The following is a 24,999-nucleotide window of genomic DNA, read 5'->3' as shown; positions in this document are numbered from 1 at the left end:
GTCCCCTCACATTTGCAGCTTGCCAATTCATTGATCAAAGGTGTCACTAAGCCTCAGTTTTTTCTCTTTCGAAGCAAGTTCAGCGTTATCCCTTCTACCACGCTCACCTTGCAAGGGGGGGGGGGTGATAAGGGAGAATCGAATATTCTCCATGATATTTGCTAAATCAATTTCGGTTCCACAATATCCAATTGATATAGTTGTGGATGTACGGTTCCACAATATCCAATTGATATAGTTGTAGATATATCGTTCCACAATATCCAATTGATATAGTTGTAGATGTACGGTTCCACAATATTCAATTGATATAGTTGTCGATATATGTAAATATATTTAGAATATTTGTATTTTAATTCTTTCCTATTTTATAGGAACACACAAGTGTAATTATTCTATATATACAAGATGTTATCTCCTCCATATGGTTAAGGGAGATTTTAGCCATTACTCTTTGTTTGTTAAACATCTTTAATATCTCATATTGTCCGGGGTCTTATCTAGTAAAAAAAACTCTTGTAAAACTCATTAGTGTGATAAAAAATTTAGAAAAATACATGGAAAATAAAAAATAAAAAATAAAAAGTTATGATGGGCCAACTCCTCTGTGCTTATACTTGCACACACATCACGAAAGAAATTTCAGTTAGCTAGATTAGTAAATAAATCAAAAAAATCAATCAATTTATTTTAAATTTGATTGGTCAATCAAGTTAGTAAATAAATAAAAAATCAGACAAAAAAATTGATCAATAAATTCGATTGATAAATAAAAGTTAAATTGGTGGTCCTCACTCTGGCCTATAAATAGAGTTCTCCATAGAAGTGAGAGGGGAGGAAAAAATGAGAAAAGAAAAGCTAAGGGTGAGGTTGAGAGATTTGGTAAAACATGGTAAGGTTCTGCCAAGTGGGAAAGAAAAGAAAAGAAAAGTCAAAACTCCTCAAAAAGATGGGGTAAGGTTCTACTCAGTGCTCAATACAAAAATAACGATTCACTCAAACTCATCTGTTAAGTTAAACGAGTCGAAGTCGAGCTCAAATTTCAACCTTATCAACTAAATGAATCAAGCTTGAGTTGAATTATACTCGGCTTTTTCAATTTGTGAGTTGACTTGTTAATTAGCTAATTAAGACAACTCGGGAGGCAACTTGTTTGCTAGCTTGTTCACTGACTCTTTTACTAATTCATTACCAACTCATGAATTAACTCAATATTAGATTTGTGAACTAGCTTAATATTAATATTATTAAATACTTAATTTTAAATTTAAAATATACATTCCTCTATTAATATTTATTAATTATCAATTAAAGTTAGTCAATTTAATGGCTTCAATCATTTATTAATTTGAAATGAGTTTTAGTCAAGCTAAGTTTAAGTTTGAGCTCGAACTTTCGAGTTACACTCGATTTCGGCTCATTCATTACTATGAAACGAGCTTTAGTCGCGCTGAACTCGAGCCCAAGTCAAGTTATATAGATAGTAAACGAGTTGAACTTGAAAATCAAACTTTAAACTCGAGTTGAACTCAAGCTAGCCACAACTCGGTTTGGCTTAGATCCTTTGCAGCCTTAATATACTCCTTAAAAAAATATTCTCACAAATATGAGCATCCCACTCATATCCTCCTCCTCCTCATGATTAAGTTCTATGATAATCCCACTTTTATAAAAAATTTAACTTTTTAAACCAAATTATCGTTGATATTTTGCCAGAGTAGACAACAATGCCCCTTATAATATTATTATACTCTTTATAATTAAAATAATAATTTTATTAATAAAATTAAAATATTATTTTTATGTAATAATAATATAATATAACATCATATTACTCTATTTTTTTGGCTAATTAATTATTTAAGTGTTAAAAATTTTAATTTATGATTATTAAAAATTTTAAGATATTGATAATGAAGTATATATATTTAGTAAGTTTTTAAGTTGAAAATAAAATTATTTTCCAAGCATTAGTTATGAACATTTATCGAATAATGGGAACCAAACATTAACATGAAATTTCTATATATGTTTTTAAAATTTTTAAAACAGAAATCAAATAAAAATTTTCACGCCCATTGACCCAAAAAGGAGCCTTTAAAGTTTTTCCCTATCGAGAATATGAGACGATGTCGTTTCTTGAGCACCACCTCTCCGCCCTTCCCCATGTCGTTTCTTGAACGCCGCCTCTCCGCCCTTCTCCATTTTAAACTTTAAACCGAGTATTGTCTGTTCACGCCCACTGCGCAAGCACTAAGCAGGCTCGCTTCCCAAATTCCCACCACTCCCTGTATTCAATGCTCTTCAATTTCCCCTTATCCCTCGTCCTGCTGCAACACTGCAAGGCTGCAACACTGCACAGCAAAACATAACTGCAATAAATCTCCCTCCCCTCCCCTTAGTAGCAAATGCATGAAAATGATACCCACATGGCTTCTTCTTCTGTCCATTGACTTTCAAAGCACAATCATTCCGAAATGGGACCTTACCCAAATCCATCTTCTTCTTCTTATTAATCCATCTCTACCGATTTTCTGGTCGGCTTTGGGCTTCTCAATCTTGGTGCGACGAAAAAGGCCTTTTTTATTTTTTTCTTTTTTGCTGTAGACCTCTTTTATTTTTCTTGGGATTTTTTTTTTTTTTGTATTTTTTTCACATGGGTTGAGTAGTCTATAAATGGCTGTGAAAAGACCTTGAAGGGTGTCTTACAAAGATTTTCCATTCAGGGTTTTGGGTTCTGAGGAGGAAGTGTGTTGACACTATGAAGGGTTTGCGGGTATGGGTTTTGTGCTCACTGGTTGGAACAGCTCTGATATACTTCAACGTCAACTGCAGCACGACCAACTCCTTATTTCCTGGTAAGTTTTTGTTCTAGTTTTCTGTTAATGCAACCGTTTCTTTGTTTTTAAGCTGCTGAAAATTTTCTGCATTCACTTCATGCTAATGGGTTTTACAATGTAAATGGATGTAGTTCCTAGTTTATTGAGTTAACGAAGCATGTTACGTGTGGGAGATCTAACCTGAATGGCGTTATTATATTGTTATATGGGAGCATTTTAGGACTTTTACCAGGCATATACATGCATGTGGTAGCCTAGGCTTGAAGCGCGAAGACAGTTTTTTATTTATGAGAGAGTGAAATTTGCAAGGAGGCTCGATGAGCATAGGTGCACTGGGGAACCACATAAATTATTATGTTCTTGTTTTCTTCTGTTTTTCTTTTGATTTGATTGGTGTGTGCATAACCGTAGGATGCTTTCTCACACCATATTTACCATGTACTGTTGTTGTTTTGTGTAGAAATCCCAAGTATCTTCATGTATCTTGAGTAAATTAGGAAAGTGTGTAGATATAAAAGATCGTATGTATTGTTGAGGGTGATTCTGTTAGAAGATTGTTTCTATAGTTAGAACTTTCGATTGTATTATAAATTGTAAATTGGGCTATAAAAATTCATTCAAGAAATATAGAAATTATATTCTGTTTTCATGGCATCAGAGTTAGGGTTTCTAAACCTTAACTAACAATAGCCGACGACACCGTCAACCCCAGAGGGTCAAGTTCCTCTAAAAATCTCAACAGAGACTCTGAAGCCACATCCATCATTGGTTCGAATGGGTTAGACAACTCGGCCTTTCCACTCTCGGTGGAGAAGTTGAACGGAAAAAATTTTCGTGAGTGAGCTCTGTCCATCAAACTTGTGATCGAAGGCAAAGGGAGGTTAGGTTATCTTACCAGCAAGAGGAAGAAACCCGCCTCAACCGATGTTGCAACCCTGCAAAAATGGAAGTCTGAAAATTTCATGGTAACCCCTTGGCTCATAAACTCGATGAAGCCTTCAATTAGAAAGATCTATCTGTTCTTACCAACGGCGAAGGACGTCTGGAATGTTGTTCGTGAGACGTACTTCGATGTCGAGAGTTATTCTCAGATCTTTGAGATAAAGACTCGATTGTGGCAAATGAGGCAAGGTGAGAGAGATGTCACCGAGTATTTCATGAAGATGACACACCTCTGGCAAGAGCTCAACCTGAGCATCGAGGAGGGGTGGGAGTGCTTTGGCGACAGCACCCACTACAAGAAATGACTCAAGAACGAAAGGGTCTTCGAGTTCTTGGCCGGCCTCAATCGTGAACTAGATGATGTGTGAGGAAGGATACTTGGCCAATGACCCCTTCCATCGACCCAAGAAGTATTCACAAAGGTGAGGCGTGAGGAGAGCGGACGGAAAGTGATGCTGAAGACACCTATGGGCCATATTGGGCTTGAAATATCAGCCCTAAACCTGAAACCAAATGGGCCCGAAGTTTCAGCACTAATTTCAAAAGGCCCTACGGGATATGGGCAAAATCCACATAAAGGGAGATTATGGTGCGAGCACTGTCGCAAGCCAGGCCATTCAAATGATACCTGCTGGGAAATTCATGGAAAGCCTGTAGATTGGAAGCTAGGGCTAAATAAAAAAAAATCGTGTGTGACGCCCCAATTTTTCATACCTTTTTTTTTTTTACATCATACTTATCGGACATGTCAACACCCTGATACCATACATATCACTAGACCCGCATTGGTCATCGGTATACCGATCACATTATATTTCAAATACTTATCAGCGGAAGACAATATATACATACGCCACAGCGAATATACATACCAGAGTATAATCTATCCAAAATACATATATCAACAAACACCCCAAAATAACAAAACTCTAGGGAATCATCCATCCCAAGATCAAACGCTCACCCTGTATATTAGAGTCCCTGCTCCACTCTATCTAGGAGCTCTATCACAAACTCAAGCTTGGTTACCTGAAATAATTAATACTTGGGTGAGACACATCTCAGTAAGACGGAATAAGTTATTGACAGTGTGTGGCAATATAAATGCGATTACATCAATATACATATACATACATATATATATATATATATATATATATATTCGGTCAAAACATTATTCATCTGATATGATATCCGATATGTGCAAATAGCTATATAAATATAAAACACAACTGTTATAAACTTTATATCCCATTTCCCAGTTTCATTTATTTTTCTCATCTTTCTTTCAACTTAGTTTATTTTCATTATATCATTCTTTTCTCATTTATTCCGTGCATGAGTAACCTCAATAATCTTTCCATATCGTGTCTGTAACTTATGGCCATTCCCAGTCTACTATCCAACCCATAGGTATCCTCTGTAACCATAACATGTCGTGTCTGTAACCCATGGCTGCCTGAGGATTTTTCTTCATGTTATGCTTCCTCCCATGGTCAAGGTTAGGCAGCCCAAAGGCTGGATCTAACCGCCGTTGGCCAACCTGGTTAGATCAAATAATATCATATACCTGTTCGTAATAACAAATAGCCTGCCACATACCCTAGTCCGGAATCCAGGGGACAATAAACAACTCTACTTTGGCCCATTCGAACTACCACACCACACGCTCCACGAGTCTGTGTGGTTGCCCTTTTCAACCACTAGCATTGGTACCGTGCTCGATATCATAACCCATCGCCGGGATTTACATATCCATTCATCAAGGTTTTCATTTCCACTATTTCACTTTTCTCATATCAACATTTCCCATATCAATATATATATATATATATATATATATATTCATTGCAGTTGTTACGCTGCAATGTTCACAATTCTAGTTGTTAGACCTAGTTGTTAAGGGTCTTTCATTCCAGCCGTGTTTTGATGATAACAACTCATTAGCAGTTCCTTAAGGTTACTAACAGTTTTTCTCTAGTCCAGCTCAGTTGCACAGAGCAGCTCCAAAGCAAGCATAAAGAGTTAAGCAAGTCTCAAACCAGCAAAGAGCTACATATGACATTACTAGAACTCCGCCAAAGCGTTCATGGATCCTGGATAGCAAGCACAAGCTCTAGGTTGAGTGTGAGAGTTAGAGAGATTGATTTTGTAATCCTTTGTGTATGGTGTGACTCAAAAGAACAAGCAAGAGATGGGCAAATCACATATATATCACTAGAACACAGGCACAGTCCCACACATATATAACAAGTCAAGTAAACCTGCACAAGATGTCTAAAACCCTTAAACATATTTTATTGAATCTAAGACATCTTAAAATAGATCAGAGATCATTTCTAAAATACAGATAAGGACCTTTTTACTTCGACGCAAACTTGGTTGAAATAAATTTTAGAAAAGTGAAAAGCCTCATCGACGAACACTGGGGTTTCGTTGACGAGAACAACACAGAACCTCATCGACATACACAAGTACTCATCGACCAGAATATACCGAGAACACCAAAAAGTTCAGAGCACCTTCGTCAACGAATACGTGGGATTCAGTGATGAAGTCAGTTCAAATTTCATCGACGTACATAGGGTACTCGTCGACGAAAAGAAACCGAGACCTATCAAAATTCAAAATCAAAGACTCATTGACGAACATAGGGCTTCGTCGACGAAAGAACTGAAGGGTTCGTCGACCAAGGCGCGACCTCGTCGATGAACGTCGGGCTGCAGACAACATTTAATGTGCCAGAACGGCTAGTTTTCCATTTGTCTCATATCAATAAATGCCCAACGGCTCTCCAGCGCCCAGTTCGCCCCTTTGGTCTTTAAAATTGGTCTTATGCATTGATTTTAAACTAGTGAAGCTCATTTGGTTGTTAAGAACATTTGTTGTGCATTTATTCTAGGGTTTCATTGTGCACACTCTTGCCATCTTGCTCTTGCTTTTGTTTACACTCCATTGACAAAGAGGAAAAAGTGTGAGGTTTTTATTAGGATATTCAGCTTTAGAGGAGCACTTCTCATTGTATCTACTTCTCTTCAAATTGCTTGAATTTTAAGGCTCTTTGTGAGTCATTGTGAGGTGTCTCTAGGTGAGCACCATTGTAAGAGCTCTTTATGAGCAGCTACTTGTATAGGCTTCTCCACCGGAAGGAGGATCACATAGTGGATTTGGGGAATCCTTGAGTTGGTCCCAAGGCGTGGACGTAGGTGCAATGCTGAACGACGTTAACATCGTTGCGTTAAGCTGCTATTCTCTTTTCTCTCTTGTGTTGCTCAACCATTGTTATTTGCTTTATTTATATGTTGTGATATAATAATCCTGTTCTTGCCAAGAAATTTGTGTGATTGTAGAAAGACTTGCATATCCGCGAAAGACATCTATTCACCCCCCCTCTAGATGCATGTCCAGGCCAACAAGTGGTATCGGAGCGCCAGTTGTTAGATATTCCGAGTAACTCCTAGGCGCAAAGATCAATATGGCGGACATGTTTGCCCAAGGTCAATCTGTGGATCATCCTCCCAGGTTCTGCAGAATTAACTACCCGGCATGGAAAGATTAGATGTCAATCTTCATCCAAACCTATGACTACCGAATGTGGAATGTCATCACTGAAGGAGACTACATTTTCAAGAATGAGGAAGACAATGACATACCAATTGGGAAACTTCCCGAGGCTGATGCAAAGCTAGCACAACTAAATTTCAAGACTAAAAACTTCCTTTATTGTGCTATAAACGATGAAGAATACAACCGAATCTGTGGATGCAACATGGCAAAGGAGATGTGGGAGAAGCTTCAGGTAACGTATGAAGGAACAACTTAGGTAAAGAAGTCAAAAATTTATATGTTGGTTAAAGAATACGAAATGTTTAAAATGGAAGAGGATGAAACAATTATTGCTATGTTTACTCACTTTACACATATCACAAATGGACTAAAAGCTCTTAGTAGAGAATACTCTATCGAAGATAATGTGCAGAAAGTCCTTTGCTCTCTATCGGCATCTTGGCACACAAAATCCACAACAATTGAGGAGGCAAAGGACCTATCAAAGGTCACTCTCGACGAGCTGATTGGGTCTCTTATGACCTATGAAATCAAAAAAAAAAAGAAAAACACTACTGCAGAAGCTAAGGAACCAAAGAAGGCAACTGAGATTGGTCTAAAAGCTAGAAAAAAAAAAGAGCTCGTAGAGGAGGAAGAAAATGACGACGACGATGAAGTTGCTCTCCTCACAAGAAGATTCAAAAATTTCCTGATGAACAAACGAGGTGGAAAACATAGGAGAAAGGAGAATCAAGCATAAGGTGCTACAACAACAAAAAGATCGGGCACCGCACGGCCGACTGCCCTCTTTTAAAAAACAAAGGCAACAATCAGCAAGGAGACAAAAAGAAGTTCAAATCCATGAATGCAACCGAATGGGATGAATTAGATGGAACCTCAACAAAGTGAGGTAAATTTTGACGACAAATACCTTCCATCATATGAAGAATTAGAAGAAAATTGTAGGAAGCTCTACATTGAATTAATAGCTGTAAAAAATAAAAACAAACTTTTAGAAGAAACTCATGCAAGATGTAAGTAAAAACAAATCTGCTCATGTGATACTCTAACAGAGGAAAATGCAGCTCTCAGTTTGGAAAATGAAAAACTTACTAAGGAGTGCAAAAATTACAAGGAGTCTTTTCAAAAAGAAGTTGGAAGCTTAAAAAAACAGATTATGGGAATTCTTCAAGAAAATTCAAAATTGAAAAAGAAGGTGGAAGATCAAAATAATACAATTTACAAATTTACAAATGGTAAAGAGAATTTTGATAAGCTTCTTGGAGTCCAAAGATTTGGAATTTTCAAAGAAGGATTAGAATATGGCTTATCGTCATCCGAAGCAATAGGTTTTGCAAATCTTTGTGCTAAAAGAAGCTCCTTGTCAAAGAAAATCTCTGCACCTAAACCAAACCCCTTACATGCTAATAAAGTTTGCTTATATTGTGAAAGAAAAGGTCATGTACGTTTTACTTACCCTTTCAGGGGAAATAGAGGAAAAAACATGAAGTACAAATGGGTGATTAAGAACACTAACCCCATAGGACCCAAGACAATAAGGGTACCAAAACAAATCACTTAATGCTGTGTGCAGGTATGCCTAAAGTCCAACTCCTCAAGAAATAAATGGTTTCTTGATAACGGCTGCTCAAGACACATGACGGGAGATGCAAACAAATTCTTCTCTCTTACCTACAAGAAGGAAGGATTGGTCACTTTTGGAGACAATTCCAAAGGAAGAATCATCGGTAAAGATAAAATAGGTAATTCATCCTTGGCTATTGAAAATGTTGCTTTTGTAAATACACTCAAACACAACCTATTAAGTATTAGTCAGTTGTGTGATAAAGGGCTAAACATTACATTCCAATCCACCCAATGTTTGATAAATGATTTAAGTGGAAACACCATACTAGTAGGAAAATGTGAATCCAACATCTACACAATTGAGTTTAATGACATTAAAACTTGTGATGTTAGATGTTTGGTTGCAACCAATGAAAATTGTTGGTTATGGCATAGAAGACTAAGTCATGCTAGCATGGATTTACTGCATAGGCTATCATCTAAGGAACTAGTAAATGGCCTACCAAAAGATAATTATGTAAAAGACAAAGTATGTGATGCATGTCAATATGGAAAACAAGTTAAATCATCTTTCAAAACCAAGAAAATGATATCCACTTCAAGACCTTTAGAATTAATCCATCTTGACTTGTTCGAACCAAATGATATTAGAAATATTAGTGGAAAACTATATGCCTTCGTAATAGTTGATGATTTTTCTAGATTCTAATGGGTAATCTTTCTTGCAAGCAAAAGTGACTTGTAATGCCTTCATCAATTTTTGTGGAAAAATTCAAAATGAAAAGGGAATGTCAATTGTTCACATTAGGAGTGATAGAGGAAGAGAATTTAGAAACAAAGAACTGGAATACTTTTGTAACGAAAATGGCTATTTACACAACTTCTCCGCACTAAAAACTCCATAATAAAATGGAGTAGTTGAAAGAAAAAATCGAACACTCTAAGAAATGGCTAGGACAATGCTCAATGAACATAATTTGTCAAAATATTTCTAGGCCGAAGCCATTAGCACAACTTGCTATGTTAGTAATCATGTCATCATTAGATCCAAGTTAGGAAAAACCCCATACGAGATATGGAAGAATAGAAAACCAAACATTTCACATTTTAAGGTTTTCGGATGTAAATGTTTCATATTAAATGATAGAGATCATTTGGCAAAATTTGACTCAAAATCCGATGAAGGAATCTTTATAGGATATGCCATGAATAGCAAAGCGTATAGGGTGTTCAATAAAAGAACTCAAACTGTACAAGAATCAACACACGTTGTTTTTTTATAAAATTGACCCTCATACAAACAACTATTGACATAGAAGAAGATCAAGTCACCAATTTTAGAATTGAAAAGGAACTTGAGCAACTTAAGATAAATAATGATCAAGATAAAAATTGTCAAGAAACAAAAATTGATCATCAAGAATCATCACCTCAAAAGTCTAGGGAACTAGAAGAAGAAAATTACGAACTCCCTAGAGCTTGGAAATTTGTCAAGAATCACCCAACTGACCTTATCATAGGTAGTCCATCTCAAGGAGTTAGCGCTAGATCTGACATAAGAAATGGATGTAATCATATTGCCTTCATATCCCATCTAGAACCAAAGAACTTTGAGGAAGCTGAAAATGATGAAAACTGGATAAATGTCATGCAAGAAGAACTAAACCAGTTTGAAAGAAACAAAGTATGGGACTTAGTTCCTAAACCCAAAAACACTACAATAATAGGCAAAAAATGGGTGTTTAGGAATGAGAAAGATGAAGATGGCAATATTGTTAGAAACAAAGCTAGATTAGTGGCTCAAGGGTACAACCAACAAGAAGGTATTGACTATGATGAAACTTATGCCCCTGTGGCAAGACTTGAAGCTATTAGGATGTTACTTGCATTCGTTTGCTACAAAGACTTTAAACTATTTCAAATGGATGTAAAAAGTGCGTTTTTGAATGGATACATAAATGAAGAAGTCTATGTCAAGCAACCTCTAGGATTTGAGAGCCACACACATCCTGAATACGTATACAAACTCTCAAAAGCCCTTTACGGACTTAAGCAAGCACCTAGAGCATGGTATGAACGTTTAAGCAAATTTCTCCTAGAAGATGGGTTCACAAGAGGTAAATTTGACACTACATTATTCTTAAAATATAAAGAAAAGGATATGATAGTTATACAAATTTATGTATATGATATCATTTTTGGTGCTACAAATGAAACTTTGTGTCAAAAATTTGCCCAAACCATATAGAAAACATTTGAGATGAGTATGATGGGTGAATTAACCTTCTTCCTAGGGTTGCAAATAAAATAAATGAAACATGGAATTTTTATAAATCAAGCCAAATACATTAAGGACATGCTTAAGAAGTTCGGTCTTGAAATGGGCAAATCTAAAGTAACCCCTATGAGCATCACAATGAAACTTGACACAGATGAAAAGGAGAAGAATGTAGACCAAAAGCTTTACCGCGGAATGATTGGTAGTTTGTTATATCTCACTTCTAGCAGACCCGATATCATGTTCAGTATTTGTTTATGCGCTAGATTCCAATCAAGTCCCAAAGAGTCTCATCTTCATGCTGTTAAGAGAATTTTTAGGTACTTAGCAGGAACATATGACCTAGGACTCTTTTACACTAAGAATGCTCCCTTTGATCTCACTTGCTACTCAGATGCCGACTATGGAGGTTGCAAAACCGATAGGAAAAGCACTAGTAGAACATGTCACTTCCTAGGACACTCACTTGTGTCATGGTTTTGCAAAAAGCAAACCTCGGTTGCTCTCTCAACCACCGAAGCTGAATACATTTCAGCCGGGAGTTGTTATACAAGAAGCAACAACTTGAGGATTTCAAAGTTTTAGTTAAAGGTACTCTAGTTCATTGTGATAACACTAGAACATTGAACAACTCAAAAAACCCGTGCCTTCACTCTAGGACCAAACATATTGAGATAAGGCATCATTTTATTCGAGAACATATCCAAAAGGGAGATGTTGAGTTAGTTTACGTTCTTATTGAAAATCAGCTAGCTAATATCTTGACAAAACCTCTCAATGAGGAAAGGTTCAATAAAATCCGGCATGCCCTATGCATGTGTACTCCCTCGGATCTATCTTAGGATCTTCTAATTGTTTCCCCTTTGCTCTACAGCTCAAATTAAGTAAACCTTAGTTTTTCTCCCTGACCTCGTTGACGAACACATGGGATTTGTCGCCGAGATATCTATCATCTTCATCGACGAACACAGGGGATTCGTCGCCAAACTTGCCTTAATTTCGTCAATGAAAACTATTGAGACACCTCAAATACCAGCTAGCACACTGCGCTCATTTTCCAACCCTAACCTTAAAGCTTCGACTCCTCTCTTTCCTCTCGTCCCTCTAAAGCCTTCTTGCCTCCTTCCCTCACATCACACTCTCTCATACACCCTCCAAGCTTCCTTCCTTCCATCACACCCACACGCACCTCCTTCCACCACCACACCACTCCTGCAGCTTGCCGCTCCGCTGGTAGGGGCAACCGTATACCTCCTGTGTCTTTCTAACCTTCCCACTTAAGATTTTTCCTCCCACCATCAAATGGCTCCTTGAACCAAATGATGGATTCTTCAACCTAAGGCCAGCGAGGGGTCTTCTCACCGTCCTCCCACCGCTCAACCCTAGCAGGCTCCTACTGACATTGATCCCCGCAGAGGCTTCCTATTGATATCACAATGATATCGCCAAGCGGCACATCGTCCATGGAAAGATCGTGCCATCTGCTTTCCTCTAGCTGCATTTCCCCACATTGCTCTCTAAAATCAAAGTCGTTGGGTGGGATGCTCTCTTCGACCTAGGGGAGCTCGTATATGAGGAGCTTGTTCGTGAGTTTTACGCCAACTTCGTTCTGTCCCATCGCAGCATTGCCGCATACTCCACCGTGCGAGGCACCGTCATTCGTCTTTCCGAAGACACCTTCTCTCAGGTGCTCGGATGCAGCTTTACCCTCTCTGAGGCCTCCCCAAGGCCTCCTAGCCCACGCGTTTTGAATGGTTTGACTCTCATACGACCCTCAAGCTGATCACCGGTAACCCCCGTATCCCTTCCATTGCCCGACCAAAATCCAAGGACCTCACGGTCTAGTTTCAGGTCCTCCACCATATGATTACTTACAATTTTGTCCCTCGGACTGGTGGACGCGATTGGGTGACCCTTGGAGACATCTTCAGTATGTATTGTCTCTGGATTGGGTGCGACATCTACTTACCCACCGTGATCGTTCAAAACATAGAAGAGAGCCTGAAACGGAAACGAGGTTGCCTTCCCAATGGTCGTCTCCTCACGAGCTTCTTTGATCACTTCGGCCTTATACGCGTAGGGATGCCTTGCATTCGACCTGTGCCAGAGGATACCTATACCGAGGCCACCCTGCGTCGCATGCACTTCGAGAAGGACGACGACACCAACACGTGATCAAAACCCATGAGCAAGGTTAGGCCCCCATTGGTGAAGTCGAAGCCGCCATGGAGGAGGACGAAGAAGCTGAGGATCCTTCATTTGATCCTATCTTGGAGCGCCTAGATGGCATTCAACTCGCTATGACGTAGTCTGATTTGCGTACACATGCCCATTTTGACTCCATCGATGCAGCACTTGCCCTTCAGGAAAATAGTAAACGTGCACGCTTCGGCTCCATTGACGCTTCCCTAGCCGCTCTCTTAGGTAGACTTGATCGCCCGTAGGATTAGTCCATCGTAGCACTATTCCCCCTAATTTTTTGATAATGGCAAAGGGGGAGATATAGGCCTTCGGATGTAATAGTTTTGGATGTAGTAGTACTGTCGTATATAGGCCTTCGGATGTAATAGTTTCAAATGTAGTAGTATTGTTTCTGGTCTGACGACATTTGACATTTAGCGATAATATAGTAGTAGTAATAGTGATAAATTTGCATGTATTTTGATTGATGAACATGAATCATGAATGAACTGCGTTGAATGCAAAGTTCTGAAATGTTTGTGATAAACAATGCTTGCGTGGAATACTGAAATGTTGATATACTGAACTGCCAAGTATAGGATTCATGTAGGTTTAAAAACATGGAAAATGCTTTATTTATAGACGGCATGCTGTTGAAAATTTAATTAAATCTCTATTCAAATAATGCATACATTAAGGGGGAGGAACTGTTAAAATCCAAACATTTTCATATAGTGAGGGGGAGCATCTTTTCAAAAGGAACACTAATGGATTGTCATCATCAAAAAGGGGGACAATGTTAGACCTAGTGGTTAAGGGTCTTTCATTCCAGCCGTGTTTTGATGACAACAACCCATTAGCAGTTCCTTAAGGTTAATAAAAGTTTTTCTCTAGTCCAGCTCAGTTGCACAGAACAACTCCAAAGCAAGCATAAAGAGCTAAGCAAGTCTCAAACCAACAAAGAGCTACATATGACATAACCAAAACTCTGCCAAAGCATCATGGATCCTGCATAGCAAGCACAAGTTCTAGGTTGAGTGTAAGAGTTAGAGAGATTGATTCTGTAATCCTTTGTGTATGGTGTGACTCAAAAGAACAAGCAAGAGATGGGCAAATCACATACATATCACTAGAACACAGGCACAGTCCCACACATATATAACAAGTTAAGTAAAATTGCGCAAGATGTCTAAAACCCTCAAACATATTTTATTAAACCTAAGACATCTTAAAAAAGATCAGAGATCATTTCTAAAATACAGAAAAGGACCTTTTTATTTCGACACAAACTTGGTTGAAATAAATTTTAGAAAAGTAAAAGGCCTCGTCGACGAACACAGGGGTTTTGTCGACGAGAACAACACAGAATCTCGTCGATGTACACAGGGTACTCGTCGACAAGAATATACCGAAAACACCAAAAAGTTTAGAGCACCTTCATCGATGAATACAAGGCTTTTGGCGATGAATTCTGTTCAAATTTCATCGACGTACACAGGGTACTCGTTGACGAAAAGAAATCGAGACCTATCAAAATTTAGAACTAAAGACTCGTTGATGAACACAGGGCTTCGTCGACGAAAGAACTAAAGGGCTCGTCGACGAAGGCGCAACCTTGTTGAAGAAAGCGCGACCTCGTCGACGAACGTCAGGCTACAAACAACATTTAATGCGCCAGAATGGCTAGTTTTCCATTTGTCTCATATCAATAAATGCCCAACAGCTCTCCAGCGCCCAACTCGCCCCTTTGGTCTTTAAAATAGGTCTTACACATTGATTTCAAACTAGTGAAGCTCATTTCGTTGTTAAGAACATTCATTGCGCATTTATTGTAGGGTTTCATTATGCACACTCTTGCCCTCTTGCTCTTGCTTTTGTTTACACTCCATTGACAAAGAGGAAATAGTGTGAGGTTTTCATTGGGATATTCAGCTTTAGAGGAGCATTTCTCATTGTATCTACTTCTCTTCAAATTTCTTGTATTGTAAGGCTCTTTGTGAGCCATTGTGAGGTGTCTCTAGGTGAGCACCATTGTAAGAGCTCTTTGTGAGCAGCTGCTTGTATAGGCTTCTCCGCCGCAAGGAGGATCACATAGTGGATTTGGGGAATTTATTTATATATTGTGATATAATACTTTTGTTCTTGCCAAGAAATTTGTGTGATTGTGGAAAAACTTGCATATCCGCGAAAGACGACTATTCACCCCCCCTCTAGATGCATATCTGGGCCAACATTAGTATTTACATTTCATTTCCAATATTCACACTTCATCATTCACAAATCAATTCCCATATTTCATTATTCATATTCCAGAATTTTACGTTGCAATATTTCCATATTCATATATCAAAATTCATATGTCCAGTATTTTCATTCAATATTCATAAAACAATATTCCTAGAAGATTTCTCATTTTCTATTGTTTCATTCTCAACATTTCAATTTCACAATTCATCTCATAATAATATATAAGCAAATATGGGAATATATCACATTTCATATATTTCATCATATCTAGTATGCATATATCAGTATTTCATTTTTTTATTTCCATTTCGTAGAAAATCATTTCCATATTTTCCATATTCTACATTTCTCAATATTCACATATATTAGTGTTTCTTATTTCCACTGTTCCCATTAAATTATTCCTGTACATACATTTATCCCTTTTCAATATTTTCTAGAAAATCGTACAACATTTCCACATTTCATTTCATTTCCTCAAGGATATTCATCATCATATCATTTTCCCAAATTTCCCATTTCAAAACACATTTTATACAATGCATTTCATAATTTTCATAAAATCATATGCCACACAATTTCTCATCTATTATTCATATCATCATAATAATAGTTTCAGGTAAAATACCATAATTCATTTCACATATATTTCAACCAGTATTTCATAAAAATACCTGCTATAACTTATTTCCCTTACCTGTCTTACTAAGATGCCCACACAGTTCAATCCTGAGCTCGTGACATTTCCAGCACAAAAAACCTACAATTTCCATTTCCCTAGTACATTTAATAGAATTCCAATATAATTTCTATAAAACATTTCCTAGGATCCTAATAACCTAAATAAATTGTTAAACTCCAAGATAATCAGCTTACCTCGGTTTTCCTAAACTATGCCCGCAGGGTCCCGAAATTACACCCGCGGCGCTTACTCGAGCAATAACCCTAATTCAACCTCAGAATGCCCATTATTTAACATTTCCAAATCTACAATAATTAAATAATAACTAGCCTCTTAATAACCCCCTTAGCTTAATTTTTGAGTTATGCTTACGATGACCCCACGAGAAATCCGCTATGCTAGACTTGTAGAGAATCATTCCTAGATTCTTGTGGTGGTGTCCAATCGTCAATTGGGCTTATGATTTACGAGAAATTGAGGTAAAAGTGAGAATTGAGTTTACCCTAGGAGATATGCCTATGCCGCTCCTATGATAAATACGCTTCTGTAGAAATGTCGGTGGCAGAGAATGGAATCCAACGGTATTTTCTGATTTTCAATCGGGTGAATATCAGTCGAGAAATTGAGGAGAGTAGGAGAGAGAACGAAGGAGACAAAAGGAGAGAGCGTGAGAAGCAAGATGGGGGGTGGCGTTCTACTTCCTTCAAAATTTTGAAATAATAACTTTAAACCTTTATATATATATATATATATATATATATATATATATATATTATATTACTTAATTTATAATTCTTATTATTTAATTAATTAATTTATTATTCAATATTATTTTAAATGTTAAATAATTTATTTATTTTATTTTATTTTATTTACATTCGCAAACATATCATTTTCTGTGGCATTACATTCTTCCTTTCTTATAAAAATTTTGTCCTTGAAATTTGTTGAATAGAACCCAAGTAAAACTCATCGTTAACCTAATAAGTTTTGAGTTAATCTTGTAATCCACCCTATTAGAATTGGTAACTAACGTAAATCGGTAGGTATACATCTTGTCCTAATACACCTTGCTTTAGCTCCAACACTCAACAACTTCAATTTTTACCTCAAGTCTTCCAAAAATCTAACACTAACATAACCTTAAAAGAATCAGTAGATAACTATCATTTGATAATGATATGACCCAAAATTTCTGTATTAGTTGTCTAGAACCCACATTTCCTATTTAGCATGTAACTGATGCTCTCATAGTGTTTGTAAAATTAATCACAAATGTTGTTCATGCTCTTCTTGAGTCTTTGAATACCCCAAAAATCATCCATAAAAATTACAATGCACTGATCCAAGTATGGTTGAATGACTTGATTCATTATATTTATGAAAATGTAAGGTGCATTGATAACCCTCAATTGGTAACATCAAAAACTTATAGTGATCTTATTGTGTACTCAATTCTATCTTTTGGGTGTATAATTTCCAATTCTTAATTAGTGATAATTTAATTGCAAATCAATCTTAAATTTTTTTGGGATTTATCAATTATTCCAATAATCCCCCAATCCCTGGAAGTCGATACTGATTCCTACTATAACGTGATTCAACTTCCAATGATAAATACATAACCTCAAGGCCCCACTATGTCTCTTAGTGAATAACACAAATGTAACCTATAATGATATACTAGGTCGAACAAATTCCTTGTTAAGGAAATCTTCTAGTTGCACCTTAAGTTGCCTTAGTTCAGTTGATGTCATTCTATAGGAAGCAATCGACATAGGCTCCGCTCCTAACACCAAATCAATATTAAATTCAATCTCCTCTTGAAGATAGCCCCGATAAGTCATCTGGAAAGAATATCTAAAAATTCATCACCTATGGGTAAAGAATTTTGGGATTCGTTAACTCATATGTTTCTTTTATCACTGCTACAACCCCAAACATGTGCCCAAATTCTATTCTTTCCCAAGCACTCAAGATGTCAAGTATGAGACCTTATTAGTTAGAAAGAAAACCCTCACTCCATTTGGATCTATGAATACTATTTTCTTTTTTTTTTAAACAATCAACTAGGTGTATAATAAATAGTTAACCCTCAATGGTTAGCCTCATCTTTAAACAAAGAACTTATAATGATGATTCATACTCATCAAGGACCATACCTGCTAAGACATCTCAGATCAGTATTTATAATCATTTTTTTGTCAGATCAAATGTATAAAAGAACTTCAAAACTCTTATCATAACTTTGTAATTCGTTTGAGTAAAAATTATATGAACTTCCAAACATTCCCTAGAATTTTAGTCACCCAATTCCTTTTCAATGCCAATCTAATGCACAGGCTTACACTTTTAAATCAAGATAAGTAATCATTTTCCTACCAAATTGGTTCTTAGATTCTTTTTCCTTGCTTCAATTATAGAAAACAACAGAAGACTCCACATTAGGTTGTATACAAATCAAATCACAATCGAGCCGATGCCTAAGTGGCTAAATTGTTATCCCATTGCCAAGTAGGATTTGCATAGGATAGAGCAAAAAGATAAAGCTCTGGGTCCTAGCATGTACGGTTTCTTTCTGGATAGCAGATTGCTAAAGGTCCAAGTATTATTATGATTTTTCTTCTAAGTAAGTCGATAAAGATGATTTTGTTAGGTGTTATTTGATTAACAGGATCCTTCAGGTTACTTGGCAATGTGATGCCCATGACATCTTATTCTTAGGTTTGTTTTCAGCTTATGGTGACAACATCATTTCCCAAGGAGTAAAGAATTTCCACAAAACATAGAAGTCAAATTTTGCCCACTTAGTATCTTACATTTTTATGGGCATCTTAATTTTAGGATTACACTGTCCCTACTATTTTGGCTGACTTGTGGAAGTATGAAAATATGTAGTCGATGCACACTCTCATTGACCCATCTTCCTTCCTCATAAACAATACTAACGCTCCCTAGGGTGACATGCTGGGCTTGATAAATCTCTTATCTAACAGTTTCTGCAATTATTCTTTCAATTCTTTCAGCTCTGCTGAGGCCATTCTGTACGGCGCCTTCAAAATCGGTGCTGTCCCCGGAACCAGATCATTTGCAAATTCTACCTCACATTCAAGACGTAGTCCCGACAAATCCTTAGGAAATATATCAGGAAAATCCCTCACTATCGGGATATCCTCAACCCTCAACTCCTCTTCTAATACTACCTTCACATAGGCCACAAATCCTTGACAACCCTCCAACAACAACCTTCTTGCCTGAATGGCAAATAAAAACTATGGTGGGGCGTGCACACATGGCCCCACAAATCTATAATCTTGTCCTCCTAGAGGTCCGAACACTACCTCTTTTTTATAATAGTTAATACTGACCTAACTGACAGCTAGCCAGTCCATTGCCAAGATCAAAATAAATCAGTGTCTATAAAGCACTATAAGACCAGCAGATAATATCCTTCCCTAAATATCCACTGGACAATCCTTAAACACGCTTCTACATTTTACCATTGTTCCTGTTGGTGTGGCTACAAATAATTTGATGTCTAACAATTAAGTTTCCATCTTACACAATCTGATATATTCCCAAGAAATAAACAACACATTGCTTCTAAATCACATAAAACAATAACTTTAACTGAAATTATAACTTTACTACCTATCACCATGTCTCCTGCCACCTTAGCATCTCCCGGCGTTAGTGCATAAACTTGCGCTGGAGCAGTATTCATCTGATGTCCGCCTCGAGGTGCCTGATAGCCTCCTCTATATGGTCGAGGAGCAGTCGCTATCGCTGGAGGTGCTTGGAAATTTCTCAAAATATGTTCAAGCTAATAGCATCGATAACAGACAACCTCTTTCACTCAGAACTTTCCCGAGTGTCCCCTGTAGCATCTGGGACAAGGAGAAGGCATCTATCTACCCTGTACTACTCTTTCTCCTCCTCCCTGTCATCATCCCCCTCAACTATCATATCTCCTCCACGGCCCTCGACTGAACCCTACCTGAAAATCAGGAGGCACGGGTCTCTCCACTACCACCATGTCTTCTCCAAGTTCCCTAACTAGTACCTGCCTGAAATTCAGTAGGCATAGATCTCTTCCTCTAGTTCAGGTTCATAAACTCTTCCACCTGAGCATCTCTAGTAGAAGAGTGAATGTATTGATCATAGAAAATTTCTTTAAAACGGTTCCATGTTAGGGTTGCTAGTTCTAGAATTTGTTCTTTAAATAGCTTTACCGACATCCACCAATGCTTGGCCTCCCCAGTCATTTTCAAAACAGCATGCAGAACTTTCTGCTCATCTGCACAGCGGATACTTGCTAATATATCTTCCATCTCCTGGATCCATTCCTTTGTAATGATTTGATTGGCTCTCCTCGTAAAAGTCAGGGAATTCATGTGGATAAATTGCTCGACAGTTGCAGCCCGAGTCAACTGGTAGGAAGTTGTGTCCCCTATAGTTCCACACAATCCCAGCCATGACCTGCTGGACTGCACTACATAGCACCTATTCAAGGTCACTGCCACCTATGTTGGAAGCCCTCTCGTTACCACTACTTTCAGTATTTACGTTGTTATTCCCACGATCTATCCTGAAAAGGGAACAACTAATCTCAGTATACAATTACTATCACACAACCAATACATTGCTATATCTCATAAATTACTCTTTTATGACCCTTTATCTCCACATCCTCAATCACCATTTAAGATTCAGTCCTACAACTCAGAAACAAGACCCAACGATAGTATCCATGGTATTCCTGAAATCGTCACCCTAGAAAAAACATAGAAATAACCCCGGTACTCCTATCTTTAGACCGCAAGATAGAACCCTAAATTCTCACCTTATCCTTCACAATGACCAACTCGCATTTCAATCTACCCATCTCCTATTTTCCTCAAAATCCATTCCTATACTTAGGTATTGTATTCCGCTGTTTACTAATGTTTGTAGAACCTAGAAACCTAGGCTCTGATACCAAACTATGATGCCTCGATTTTTCATACTTTTTTTTTTACATCATACTTATCGGACACGTCAACACCCTGATACCATACATATTGTTAGCTTTGGTGTATTGAGAGGGAATGAATTGGGTATTTAAAAATTACTTCCTAGGTTAAACTAGATCAACAGTATTACGCAACCTAGGGTCTATCTATGCAATAATAAACCCAATCATTCACAATAAAACATACATGTGCAGTAAATATAAATTACAGAAATATAAACAGTGCACACATGATATGTAATCGGGGTTCGGCTAGTACAGCCTATGTCCCCGCCTCTAGCTCGCAAGCCCGAGAATTCCACTAATGCTCACTTAACGGGTAGAGCGGCACCGGTTACAACCAGGTTAATTAGCGGGACTGACCTCAACCTACACCTTACCAGAATGGTGCACCTAGATTTACTAACCGGGTCTAAACCAATCCGGAACTATTGAACATGACTAGTCTCCCTCTTCAAGCCCATGCCTGGAATACAAAAAATGTGTATAAAATTTTGCATACATGGAAATGCTTCTTACATAAGCAGATATGTACCACTACGCACAAGTACAATCAATCAACTAATGCACATCAATAATATAGGATTTATAAGCTTAATGCAGATAATACTACAACTCTCAAGATAATGTCACTAAGCAATTCAAGTGTGAGAGTGCGTTTGCAATCTATCTTTGAAACAATATATAAATATATATCAATCACAAATAGGGTTTCAAAGATTTTCAAAGAATGTAATCACAATATCTCTAAGATGATTTTCTCAAGATTCTAACACAAGAGATATTTGAAATCAAGTTTGTTAAAAAAATTTGTTCACAAAGCACAAAAACAAGCCTTTGAGTACTTGCAACAACAATGCAAGATTCAAAAGCTTAAACGAGTTATCCCAAGAAAATATTTATCATTGAAATAATATGGGATCAACTCAAGCTAACTCTCTAAAAATGATTTCAACAATAATAAATGTGAGAGTATTCTAGCTTTAAAGTAATGTATGAAAACACACAAATATGTTCACTCTTCAAGTTGCAACAATAATGCAAATGAAGAGAATACAATAACGCTCTCTTTATCAAAGATGGTTTTGCAAAGAAGAATCAAAGAGAGTGTAAAAAATTTGCTTGGAATGTTGAGTATATAGAAAAAGAGGTATAAAATATTTGAGAGAAATTTTCCTAATCACTTTTGCTAATCTCTTGCTAATCCTTACAAATAAGGGGGTATATATAGAGTTCCCCAAAATTATAACCGTTCAGTACACATAGGGTATTATTAGTATTTTTTTTAAAACATTTTAACATACCTAACCCTGTTCAAAAAATTTAACCGCGGTAAAAATAATTGTCCAACCCGAGAGCACCGGTCTACGGAACTTGAGGTTCGGTTGACCAAGTGACAAAGTTCGGTCGACCAAGAGAAATTTGAACTGAGAGTTTGGTCGACCAGACTAAGGGTTCCAAGGGCGAATTTTCCATTTCCGCGCAGTTCGATCAACCAGATGATTTTGAACTATGAGGTTCAGTCAACCAGGAAGTTGGATTCTTTTACGTGGGGGGTCGGTTGACTAAGGCATTGCTCGTATATTTATGATCGGTCGACCGATGAGTCAAAATGTTGACTCGTGTGGGAGTTCGGTCGACCAAGTTGTGTGAACTTGGCAAGGTATGGTCGGCCGAGTTATGGTTAAACTGTTGACCTTTGTACGATTCAGTCATCCGAGTGATTTACAATGTGAAAGTTTGGTCGACTGAAGCACTGTTCAATGCATAGTTTCGATCCTATTCTTTATTAGAAGTCACCCATGTTCATATAGGTATAAGTTTTAAGTTGTGGGGGACTTTACATGTGATTATTAGGGACCTAGGGTCAATCTAAGGTCAATGGTCAAGGCTTTTCAACTATGCCCAAAAATCCAGCATCGGTCGACCAAATTCCCTAAGGTCCAGCTATGTTCATTGAGCTTATAAGTCCTACATGCATGATATGCACCAATTATTACAGACCATTCTTACTTAAATATTACAGACCCGAATTAAACTTAATATAAATTACAACATTGAATATTCAACTAGGGTCTTCACTTTCCTTCGGGTCTCCGAGTACCATCATATGATATTGCCAAGATAAACCTACACATCAACTCAGCAAACATTAAATACCTGAATATTTATCATAATCAAAACAGAGTATGACCCATAGGGTCAACACGTATCACCGAACCCACATTGGGCATCGGTATACCAATCACAGTATATTTCAAATACTTATCATTGGAAGACAATATATACATACGACACGGCGAATATACATACCAGAGTATAATCTATCCAAAAATACATACATCAACAAACACCCTAAAATAACAAAACTCTAGGGAATCATCTATCCCTAAATCAAATACTCACCCTATATATCAGGGTCCCTGCTCCACTCTATCTGGGAGCTCTATCACCAACTCAATCTCGGTTACCTGAAATATTTAATACTTGGGTGGGACACATCTTAGTAAGACGGAATAAGTTATTGATAGTGTGTGGCAATATGAGTGCGATTACATCAATATATATATTCGGTCAAAACATTATTCATTTGATATGATATCTGATATGTGTAGATAGCTATATAAATATAAAACACAACTGTTATAAACTTTATATCCCATTTCCCAGTTTAATATATTTTTCTCATCTTTCTTTCATCTCAATTTATTACCATTTTATCATTCTTTTCTCACTTATTCGGCCCATGAGTATCCTCAGTAATATTTCCATATCGTTTCTATAACTCATGGTCATTTCCAGTCTGCTATCCAGCCCATGGGTATCCTCTGTAGCCATAAAATGTCGTGTCTGTAACCCTTGGCTGCCCTGAGGATTTTTCTTCACGCCATGCTTCCCCCCGTGGTCAATGTTAGGTGGCCCGAAGGTTAGATCTAACCATGGTTAGCCGACCCAATTAGATCAAATAATATCATATACTTGTTTGCAGTAATGAATGGTCTGCCACATACATTGGTCTGGAATTCAGGGGGCAATAAACAACTCTACTATGGCCCATTCGCACTACCACGCCACATGCTCCACGAGTCTATATGGTTGCCCTTTTCAACAGCTAGCATCGGTACCATGCTCAATATCATAACCCATTGCCGAGGTTTACATATCCATCCATCAGGGTTTTCATTTCCACTATTTCACTTTTCTCATATCAACGTTTCCCATATCAATACATGTATTCATTGCAGTTGTTACGCTACAATGTTCACAATTCCAGCAATCACATTTCATTTCCAATATTCACATTTCATTTCTAGTATTCACCCTTCATCATTCACAAATCAATTCCCATATTTCATTATTCATATTGCAAAATTTCACGCAATATTTCCATATTCATATATCAAAATTCACATGTCCAGTATTTTCATTCAATATCCATAAAACAATATTCCTAGTAGATTTCTCATTTTTTACTGTTTCATTCTCAGCATTTCAATTTCACAATTCATCTCATAATAATATATAAGCAAATATGGGAATATATCACATTTCATATGTTTCATCATTTATAGTATGCGCATATCAATATTTCATTTTTTTATTCTCATTTCATAGAAAATCATTTCCATATTTCCCATATTCTACATTTCTCAATATTCACGTATATCAGTGTTTCTTATTTCCA

General features: G+C 37.2%; 1 protein-coding gene across 1 annotated transcript in view; it reads left to right on the top strand.

Annotated features, from left to right (window-relative positions):
• Positions 1 to 2,444: 2,444 nt before the first annotated feature.
• LOC131161587 (uncharacterized) overlaps positions 2,445 to 24,999 on the top strand; it is a 36,460-nt gene continuing 13,905 nt past the window's right edge. The window contains exons 1-2 of the mRNA XM_058117434.1: positions 2,445 to 2,562; positions 2,727 to 2,858. Of these exons, the coding sequence (XP_057973417.1) occupies positions 2,762 to 2,858 (97 nt within the window). The 5' untranslated portion in view covers positions 2,445 to 2,562; positions 2,727 to 2,761. The remainder of the gene's footprint in view (positions 2,563 to 2,726; positions 2,859 to 24,999) is intronic.

Source organism: Malania oleifera, chromosome 8 (assembly GCF_029873635.1).
Source record: "Malania oleifera isolate guangnan ecotype guangnan chromosome 8, ASM2987363v1, whole genome shotgun sequence".
Classification (NCBI taxonomy): Eukaryota; Viridiplantae; Streptophyta; class Magnoliopsida; order Santalales; family Ximeniaceae; genus Malania; species Malania oleifera.
The sequence above is the reverse complement of the archived record's forward strand: the minus strand, read 5'-3'. Positions and strand labels throughout refer to the sequence as shown.